Source organism: Muscardinus avellanarius (assembly GCF_963383645.1).
Source record: "Muscardinus avellanarius genome assembly, chromosome: 3".
Taxonomy (NCBI): Eukaryota; Metazoa; Chordata; class Mammalia; order Rodentia; family Gliridae; genus Muscardinus; species Muscardinus avellanarius.
In genome coordinates this window covers 140,210,687-140,220,908 of record NC_137788.1, presented here as the reverse complement: position 1 = coordinate 140,220,908, position 10,222 = coordinate 140,210,687, and the positions used below count along the sequence as shown (strand labels likewise).

Genomic DNA, 10,222 nt, shown 5'->3' with positions numbered 1-10,222 from the left:
GGAATCTTCTCTAAATGCTGTGGTCCCTTCTGGGAATTTCTAGGAGTCCCGTATCTAGCCGTCTGTCACACTGCAAGGCCTCTGGGTTCCTGTGTCTGGCCCCTGCGTAGGTGGGAACTCCTCCAGGGCAGGCAGGCCCAGCCTAGGCGCTCAGTGTCTGGCCCAGGGCCACAGCAGACCTCAGGGTGCACTGGGTGGACAGGAGTGCTGGCCAGGTGAGTGCACTACAGGCCCTAAGGGAAGCTGAGACCTGGGCGTGGCCTTCAGTGACTCACCGGCGGCCCAGGCTGTGGCCTAGAGGGCTCCCAGCTCTGCTCTCACCCTGCTGTGCCCCGTCTAATAAGGGGGGCAACTTCAGGGGTACCCGCGACTCCTCCAAAGCCCCTTCTCCCAGGAAAAGGGGAGGCCACTCACCCCGCCAGCCCCGAGCCCCCAGCTCCTTCAGGTGCAGGGCGGCCACCTGGAGTGGGGTGGACCGCGGCGGCCGGGGCAGGGAGGGGCGCGGGGTCAGAGGTGGTCGTACATGCGCAGAGTCTTCTCCAGCTGCTGGCCCACCCGCTGGTAGAAGAGGATCTGCTGGCGCAGATAGCTCTGCATCATGTGCTTGAAGTCGAGCTCGCGGCGCTGGTGGAAGTGGTTCATCTCGGCCTGCAGGGCGAAGCCCACCACGCGGCAGCGCCTCCGAATGCCGTCGGCCTCGTCCTGCTCCATGCGGCCCTCGTCGCTCATGCGCTGGCTCTCCTTCACCTTGGCAAAGGCGCCTGGAGGCCAGATTGGGGGACAGGCAGGTCAGGGCTCTTGAGCCTCCTCCACCTGCTCCCTGGAACTCCTTGAACACCCTCAAGGGCAGACAACGCCTTTGTCAGCTGGACTCGGGCCTCACTCCTCAACTCCAGACCCATGGCCTCACCCTCAGCACCTCCTGAATGAACTGGATGTTCCATCTTCCCTCCAAGCCTGCAGCACTGACGGCAGATGCGCCCAACTATCACCCTGCCAGAGGTATTTATGTATGTCCAGGACCGGGCAGTTCCCAACCCTGCTCACCACAGGCCTCACCTCCTCCCAGGAGGCTTGCTCGTTCCCTGCAACCCTCAGAGGCTCCTGGTACCTCTCTGGTGACCCCAGGCTCCCTGGCTTCCCTCTACCATGGCTCTGACACCCTGTGACTTCTCTGTCCACCTTCCCTGGGCTGTGAGCTCAGTGACCTCAGGGCTGGTCCAACCCTCTGTCCCTTAGCTCCCACAACTCAGTCCTGGCCTGTTACAGCAGTCCCTCAGCCCTGGTCCAGCCTCAGTCTGTTCCACCGTGTCCCAGAACATCCCTAAGCCGGGCATCTTCCCTGGCTCCCCGCTGCGGGCAGATCAAGGTCCACGCCCAACCCCTGGCACCAGTGTGCATTCCACATTGACCCTATGTTCAAACCCTCCCAGCTCTCTCCTACCTCCATACCGCTGCCTGCTGGATCCCCATCCATAATTTAAGGCCTGGATCAGGTGCCACTTCTACACCAGAGCCTCTCCCAGTGCCCCGGGCAGAATGCCTCCCCTCTCATCTGTCCCAGCTCTCCGCCCCATCACCCTGCTGATTCTAAAACAGACTTCAAAGGCCACCTGGTACATCTACCCCCCATCCACGGGTTCTGCCCACTCCTTACCCTAGTCCCTGGGGAACAGGGAAGACTGTGGCAATAATCAGGTGACAGATGGAGGGTAGGGGATAAAACTGAGCGAGGGACTCGGTTTGGAAGAATCTGAATGAATCAACAAGCAAGTGGTTAATGAATTTCCATTTCAAATTAAAAGGCACTTGAGTAATTCTGCCTTTAAGCCAGTGGGAACAGTTGCTGGGAAGGGGAGGCAGTTTGCCTGTGCCTAGAGTTCACCCGTGGAGGGGTGACAGGGAACCCTCTGTGCCAAGAGCTCAAGGGCTGGGCTGGGAGGGGGCACACTCCCTCCAGCACTCCAGGAGCGCTCACCGCACATTAATGGCACGCTCCTTACACATACTTCGCCATTTCTCCTTTAAGCAGGGCTCTTGAGGGCCTTTTAGATGGCATTTGTTTATTTTTGTTACTCTCATTCGAGTTGTCAAATGTATTCAGAATGCATTTATTGAGCCGGGCGTGGTGGCGCACGCTTGTAATCCCCACACTTGGGAGGCGGAGACAGGAGGAGCACGCAGGTTCAAAGCCAGCCTCGCTGGCTTAAGAGACCCTGTTTCCAAATAAAAAGTATAAAATAGGTTTGGGAGTGTAGCCCAGAGGTAGAGGGTTTCCAGGAACCCCAGTACCACCAAAAAAAAAAAAAAAAAAATGCATTTATTGAAGCCAGGTATTGTGGTACACACCAATAATAACAGTACTTGTGGGGCGGAGACAGGAAGATCGCAGGTTCAAAACCAGCTTCAGCAACTTAGTGAGACCCTCAGTAATTTAGTGAGACCCTGTTTTAAAAATAAAATAAAATAAAAAGGTCTGAGGGTGTAGCTCAAACGTAGCATGGCCCTCAGTTCAATTCCCAGTAGAGGAAGGAAGAAAAGAAAGAAAGGAGAGAGGGAAGGAAGGAAGGAGAGAGAAAAAAAGCGCAAGACACCTGCCTGCCTGCCTGCCTCTGGGTGCAGTAAGGCTGGATCTATACTCAAGAGGGTTTTTGCCAGGTATGGTGGCACACACTTGTAATCCCAGTACTTGGGAGGCTGAGCATAGTGAGGCCCTCTGCAACTTAGTGAGACTCTGTTTCAAAACTAAAAATAGGACTGGTGGGCCCCTGGGTTCAATCCCCAGTACCACAAAAAAAAAAAAAAAAAAGGAGAGAAATTTTCCCACCATGCCTTGGAAGAGAGAAAGGCCCCTCTTGCTGATGAGGAAACTGGCTCAAAGAGCAAAAATGAACCTACTGCTATTGCTAGGTGTTCACAGGCAGGCATGGGGCCAAGGGATGGGGCCAAAGGCTGCAGGGGTGGGGAGTTGCATTGTCTCACCCAGTGACTCAGTCACGAGGCCAAGACCAGCTAAGACTAACGGAACCCACCTAACAGGCTGGGAGTCAGGGCTCAGGCCTGACCGACTTTCCCCTGCATTCCGCTGCAGAAGACCTGCAGCTGGGCATGGTGGCGCACGACTGTAATCCCAGTACGTGGGAGGCTGAGACGGGGATTGCTGTCCTCAAAACTGCAGTCCTCCTTATCTCAGCCTCCCAAGTACTGGGACTACAGGTGTGCATCACTGTGCTTGGCTAAAAGTATAATACTTTAGAGTTTCCATTATCTATAAAATGGGACACGAACAGTACCTGCCCTATCTTCGTTGAGTTTTAACTGAACTAATACATTTAAAGAGCTGAGGATGGCACCTGGCACTGATTGAGAACCCCGGGGACTGTGTGGTACTGTGTGCAAACTGCATTCTGTCCATGAGCTCACAGCAAGCAGCAGCTGCTGGTAGCTCGTGACAGCACTATTCTGTTCATAAAAGCCTAGGAGGAAAAGTAGAGGAAGGGTTAGGGGATGGCCCAGAACCAACAGAGGCTGCCCCCACCTGTCTCCCACGCAAGAGCTTGCCCCTGCAAGGGCCACTTTGCATTAGCCAAGCTCTGAGACCTATGGCCGCTCCATGGATGCTCTGTGGTCCTGGATCTGCATCCGGTACCAAGTAAGTCAGTGCTGGAGCACCCGGCCCAAACCTCCTTCCTCTTCTGGCTCATCTACCCCAGCCTTCCATCTCCTGGGGAGCCCCTTCTTCAATCTGTGTGGCGCAGTGGAAAAAGCCTGGGTTGGCGAGTCAGACACACCTGAGATCCACTGCCTGCTCTGCTTATCAAGTTGCCTCAGTGGGGCTCAACTGGAAAGTGAGGGAAGTCCAGCTGCCTCCCAACTTGTGATGAGCCTCAGGCCTGAGTCCAGCCCTCGCTGGCTCTCAGGAAGGGACCACTGGTCCTGGCTTGCCCCAGGCAGTCACTTTCCCCTTGTCCCAGAATAACCAATACTAACTAGGGCCCTGTTTCATCCCCTAACTGTCATGGAGCGGTTTGGATGTTTTGTTCTTGTTTTGAGGTACTGGGGATTGAACTCAGGGGGATTCTACCTCTGAGTAACACCCCCAGCTCTATTATTTTATTTATGTATTTGTTTATTTATTTATTTATTTATTTATTTATTTATTTATTTATTTATTTATTTTGTGGTACTGTGGATTGAACCCAGGAGCCTTCTATCTCCATGCTATACCCCTAGCCCTCTTTTATTCTTTTATTTGGAAACAGGTTCTCACTTAATTGCAGAGGGCCTCCATAAGTAGCTGAGCTGACTGCGAACCTGCAATCCTCCTGTCTCAGCCTCCCAAGTACTGGGATTATGGGCATGCGCCCCTGCTCCTGGCCTTGGATGTTAATTACATGCATACTGTCCCCTTAGGAGACCCATAGATTGGGTTCCAGGGCCTGGGCCCGTGGACTGAGCAGGCTGATGGGCCTCAGCTCAGCTCCCATTTTAACATGGAGACTGGGGAGTGAAAACTCTCCAAAGCGACCTCAGAGGCGAAGCGTGCGCTAGTCCTGGCCTGTGCGCCTGGGCCTCCTGCTGCTGCCTCCCACACACTCGCTGCCTGCCATTCAGATGTCCCAGGGAGCTGCAGAACCCTGTGGACCCGGGACCCACACATCCTGCTCCTTTACCTGAGGGAGGGTCAGCACTGGACCCCCTCAGGCTGTAGTCCCCACAGCCTGCCCACTTCTGTCTCAGAGCTATCCGAGTCCTCTTCCCTTTCTCTCCTGGTCCCCAGACCAGAGCCTAGAACCTAGAGTAAGCCCACAAGGGTGTACCCTGGTGTTCCGGGTGAGGGAAGATGGGCCAGCCCCTGCTTCAGGTAGAGTGATCACCCAGGAGACTCACATTCAGCCTCTCTCAGCTCTGTCTCCCTGCCTGGAGTCCAAAAGTTACACACTTGTAATCCCAATGCTTGGGAGGCTAAGACAGGAAGATTGCAGGTTTGTGGCCAGCCTCAGCAACTTAGTGAGGCCTTCCACATCTCAGTGAGACCCTATTTCAAATACATACATACATACATACATACATACATACATACAATACGGCTAGGGATGTAGCTCAGAGTAGAGTGTCCTGGGTACTTCAATCGTTCAATCCCTAGTAACACACACACACACACATACACACACACACACACACACACACACACACACACAGACACACACACACAGTTTGGCTTTATTCCCCCCAATGTGAGCCTGGGAGCCCTGGGTACACTGGGCACAGAGCTGCCCTCCAACCCGAGCTCTACTTAGGCAAGGGTCCCCTATCCCCTGCCCCTGCGCAGGGCAACTGCTTATAATCATTGTGCCCAGCCTCCAGCTGCCTACACAGGAACACGCCATCAGGGAGCTGGTTGAACCAGCTTTCCCAGGTCCAAGTGTGGCATTGGGCTCAGCTTCGGTGCAGGGAGGCACCTGCCCTGCTGGGCCTCCAGCCTCAAGCTACCTCCCCTGGACCCTTGCCCCAGAGAACCAGATCTAAGGCACCATTCTACTTCTGGGCTGGACTCTCCCCAGGAACCCCTTCCTGTCTCTTCCCTTGAAGGTCTGAGAGCTCAACCTTCCCTGGCCCCATCTAATTTCACAGACAGGAAACTAAGGTCCAGGGAGACACAGGCACTTTCCAGGGAGCAGAAAGGTGGAGGAAGGTGGGAGGAGGGGACAAGAGGAGGGAGAGGAGGAGAAGGGGAGGGTGAGAGCAGGGTAGGAGCTGGAGAAATTCCACAGTCAGCCTCCTGCTGGAAGGAGAGCCCTGGCTTACCCCAGACTCAGCTGCTGGGCAGAGAAAGGGATGGCTACTGTCCCCCAGGCTCAGCCCAGAGATCTGCCTGGGGCCCCACCCAGAGAAAAAGTCCCCACCAAGCCAGGCCTGACCTCAGGGCCTAGGGTGCAGGGATTCAGCCCCACGCCCTGCAGACGTTTGTTCGTTCATTCTTCCGGAGTTACCAAGCAGCCCCAGGGAGGACCACGCCTCTCCCCTGACATCTGCCCTCCCTTTGATCCCTGACTCCACCACCTGCCTCCACCTGCTGGCTCAGCCCCTCTCCTCAGGCAAGAAGAGAAGCCAGGCTTGGGAAGGGGGATTGGACGGGCTAAGTGGGTAGTGTGCTGGACCTCTGGTTCCACTCCCCCAGCTCAGCCCGGCGCCCCCGTGTGACCCGGGATGAGTCATTTCCCTGGCAGTTCCTTGACAGCCCCAGCAATAACAGACAGGGGTTCATCCTGTCCCTCCCCCACTGAGGGCCATGAGAACTGAAAATGAGGGGCCTGGGAGGCAGCAACATGAACATGTCCTTGGGGAGGTGGCAAGACAAAGGAACCATCCCAGATGGGCCATGGACACCCTGTGCCCCTGCCCTGCTGTGGACACCGGGCTCCTTCATCTGCAAAATAAGGACTGATCCTCCCACACAGATAGGGAGCTCAGGGAGTGGAGCTGGAGACTCAGCTCTGAAGCTGCAAGGGCCGGGCTGAGTCTGTAAGAAGATAGAACCGCACACTGCGCTCTTGTTATCCGGGTCTGGCTCTAGGTTCCTCTTAGACTCTTCACAGTCAAGGCCTGGGGCCTGGTCATCTGTGTGTTCCCAGAACTCAGCCTGATCTCTCAGGGCTCCATAAATTATGGGGTAAGAGAAAAACAGAGAAAATAAATGAATGGACAGCAAGGTAAACATGAAGCCCGGTGAGGCTAGGGACCAGTCCTGTTCACAATATCCTTGTGCCCAGAATAGTACCTGCCATAAACTAGGTATTCATAACATTGTTGAGCAAATGACAGACCAAAACAGAAAGAACTGGTGAGCTGCTCTATTGCTTGGCCCATCCCCACATACCCAGGGCCTAGCACCGCGTGAGGCTTAGGAAGGGTTGATGCCCGGCCTGGGGCTTACCTTTCTGCAGGTGGATGATGTCGGGGAAGTTGGAGAGCAGGCCCTGATAGAGAGACAGCGTGTCGAGCATCTGGAAGAGGTCATTCTTGGGCTGCTCAGCAAACATCTCGCCCACGGCTTCATAGGTCCGGCCCGTGTGAGAAATGGCGCTGTTGAGGGCCTCGGAGCTAAAGGGGGGGTCCATCTGGAAGGCATGGCTGATAGCCTGGAAAGCACTGCCCAGCTTCTGGAATTCCTTGCGGAAGCCCCCCACATGCTTCCGCACCAGCTCGGACGCCACAGTGCTCAGCTGCAGGACGCTGTCATCCATCTTCTTGCTGAAAGTCTTGAAAGTGTCCACCCGGTCCTCCACGTCCTGCAGGTCCTGGTGCTCTGTGGGGATCTGGAAGGTGAGCAGGAAGCTGGCACCCACCATCTCATCCTTTTCTGCCCGCCGTTTGCCCATCTTCCATTGCTTGGCATCCAGGCAGCTAAGGAAATGCTGGAAGCCCTCGTACTGAGAGAGCACAGGGTGGCTGGTCATGTGGTCCATCCAGAGGATGAGCCGCCGCTTCCGCTTCTCGATGAAGTCCTCCTCGAAGCGGCCTGTGGCCTGCTTCTCTGGCAGGTGGGGCACAGAGATGACGGTGAACTTGTGAAGCAGGCGGTTGTAGAGCCAGTCAAAGTGTTTGTAGCGCCGGTAGACGGGTGAGCCAGCATGGGTGGGCGTGAGCTTGTAGGAGATGTAGCTTTTGATGCCTTTGAACTTGGTCTGTTTGGTAGGGTCCTCCACAGAGCAGGCAAACGGATGGGGGTTGGCCTTCCACTGGGGGCCGCGAGGGCCCATTTCAATGGAGTACGTCTCAGCGACCTTGGCCATCATGGGCACATCACCTAGGATGAAGGCCTCCACGCCAGAGCGCACGAAGCAGGAGAACCGGTTGAGGTTGCGTCCCACCACACTACCTCGCTTGGCAGATGCCAGGCTGTCCTGCCGCTCCAGGGGTGGTTTGGGCCTGAAGGCCATGTGCTGGTTGGGGTAGGCACCTGGGTAAGAGAGGTTGAGTGGGGGGTGCCCATTGGTACCCAGCCCACCGGCCCGTGGCTCCTCCACCACCGTGCACCCATCATCCCAGTCATCCCAGTCATCATCATCTTCCTCCTCGAAGCTGCCCTGGTTCGAGAGGAAGCCACTGCCGCCTCCACTCCTGGCCGGGCTGGCCACGCTAGGGCCATACAAGTTCACCTGGGTGCCCGGAGAGCCCGAGGGGCTGCTGGAGTAGTCGGCATGGTTGGGGCTGATGCCAGATCGGAGGATCTCCACGTAAGAGGCAGGGAAGAGCCCCGTCTCGCCGCGGCTATTCTGCCCCTGCAGCCAGCCATCTAGGGAGGTCTCACTAAAGATGACCAGGTCCTCGTCCTGCTGGATGCTGATTTCCTCCTTGTTCTCGCTGTGGAAGTCATAGAGGGCTCGGCCTCTCAGGGCCATGGCTGGGCTGGGCGGTAGATAAAGAGGAGCCTGCCCAGACCAGGGATGTTCGAGGCGGTCAAGGACACACTCAAGACTCGATGCCTGTTACACAGCTCGGTCTCTACTCCTAAGGCAGGGTCTCGGCACCCACAGATGCTCTCCAGCCTCCCTCTCTTCAGAACAATGTCCATGGCCCAGACACTGCCCTATCAGGTTTCCGGGTGCAGGGAAGGCTCATGTCCACAGTCTTCTTCCCTTCCCTGGGGGATGGGGGGGGGGTCTCTTCCCTCTCCCTCTCCCAGCAGAAAAGTTAAGCGACCTGGAGAAACCAGCTCTGCGAGGGCAAGAATTCGACACTTCCACTGGAACAATGTTCTAAAATAGGAGAGAGATCGGAAACCGCCGTCCCAGAAACCGGGGCAGGGCTCTGCCTTCCCTCTGGCTCCCAGCTTCTCCTGGCTGCTCGGGCTTTGGGAGGCTCCACATTCCACGGCAGATCTGCCCCCTTCCTCCTTCCGCCTCCTCCTAGGCTACTGGGTTTTCAAAAATTCAGAAAATCCAAGAGGGGCAGGAGAAAAGGAGCTACGTCCTGAACGGATTCCAAGGGTAGATGTGTCCGGCCTCACAGCGAGCCAAGCCGGGCACACCAGGGCCGAGGCTCGCGCTCCAGGCCGCCAGCTCCACCGCCCAGGCCCGCAGCTCCGGACTCCTCTTCCCTCCCCGCAAGCGGCGGCCCCCACCCCGCGAAGGAGGGGGCGCGACGAGGCGCTCTGGCCACTTCTGGCCACTCGCTCAGTGGCCTCTTTTGTTAGCCTAATTCCTCCGCAGTTGCTGAGCCCGGGGCAGACCCTGATCTGAGTCCCAGGAGCCCGGTTCAGACAGAGGTAACCCTCGCAGAAGCCGGTCCCGGAGCGCCGGACGCACGACCCCCACCCCACCCCCCACTCTCGGGTGCCCACCAACACTCAACAGCAGTTTGCAGAGGCAGGTCTGGTAGTAGGTGGCGTGGCGGCGGCGGGTGCGTCCTCTGCCCTGCGGCGCCCCAGCCTCCTCCTCCTCCCGCACTCGCAGCCCCTCGGCGCCCGCGAGAAGCCAGCACCAAAACAAAACAAAACCAAAAAAAAAAAAAAAGCGATTCCGGGAGGTGGCGTCCTGGGGAAGGAGGGAATAGCCGAGGGGGAGGTGAGGGATGAGGAGAGGGAGGGAGGAGGGAGGAAAAGCAGGCTGGGGAATTGGACAAACTCCGCCGCACTTCCGCGCGTCCGGGCTGGGCTGGGACAGCCCGGCTCCGCCTCCCGCGCCTGGGGGGCCGGGCCCGCGCCCCCTCCCGCCGCCCCGCGCCTCTCCCTCGGCCCGCGCCCTCAGTCCGCGTTCGGTCCCGGCGGCCGATCGCGGAGACCGCCCGGGAGTCGGGGTCTGCGGGCCGCCACCCGGCCGGCCGCCCGCGCCCAAAGACACCTCGGGCTCCGGGCTGGGGCGCCGCGCGGGGGAGCTCGCCCGCCGCCTCCTGCCTTTTCCGTGACGCAAGTGCAGGGAAACTCGAAAGTTTGCACAGCGCCGGGTAGCCAGAAGGGCGCCGGGGCCGGGACTGGGTGGAGTGGCGTGGCGGCCGCGCGGCCCGAGGGCGCCCCCTCCCCGCCGCGTCCGGGCCGGGGTCGCTCAGCTCCGGGCACAGCCCGCGCGGCCCGGCTCTGACCTGGGTGCCGTCTACTGAGGGGTTTCAGTTCCCTAGCCAGATGGGGCCAGAAACGCCCCTGCCCTGGGCATCATCCTTCTGGAGGGTCGACCAGACTTCACAACTGCAGGGAAGGGGGGCGAGCCCGGGCGCGGCCGGC

The 10,222-nt window shown here is 58.0% G+C and overlaps 1 protein-coding gene across 2 annotated transcripts; it reads right to left on the bottom strand.

Moving 5' to 3' along the window:
* Positions 1–507: 507 nt before the first annotated feature.
* SNX33 (sorting nexin 33) lies at positions 508–8,405 on the bottom strand (the record flags this gene model as incomplete). 2 transcript variants are annotated; one of them, XM_080692988.1, is made up of 3 exons in its annotated part: positions 508–761; positions 6,938–6,980; positions 7,203–8,405. In XM_080692988.1, 3 exons carry the CDS (start codon positions 8,403–8,405, stop codon positions 508–510), a joined length of 1,500 nt encoding a protein of 499 aa, XP_080549114.1. The 2 variants fall into 2 exon arrangements, with proteins under 2 accessions (XP_080549114.1, XP_080549113.1); XM_080692987.1 differs by having other exon boundaries at positions 6,938–8,405.
* Between the last annotated feature and the right edge of the window lie 1,817 nt (positions 8,406–10,222).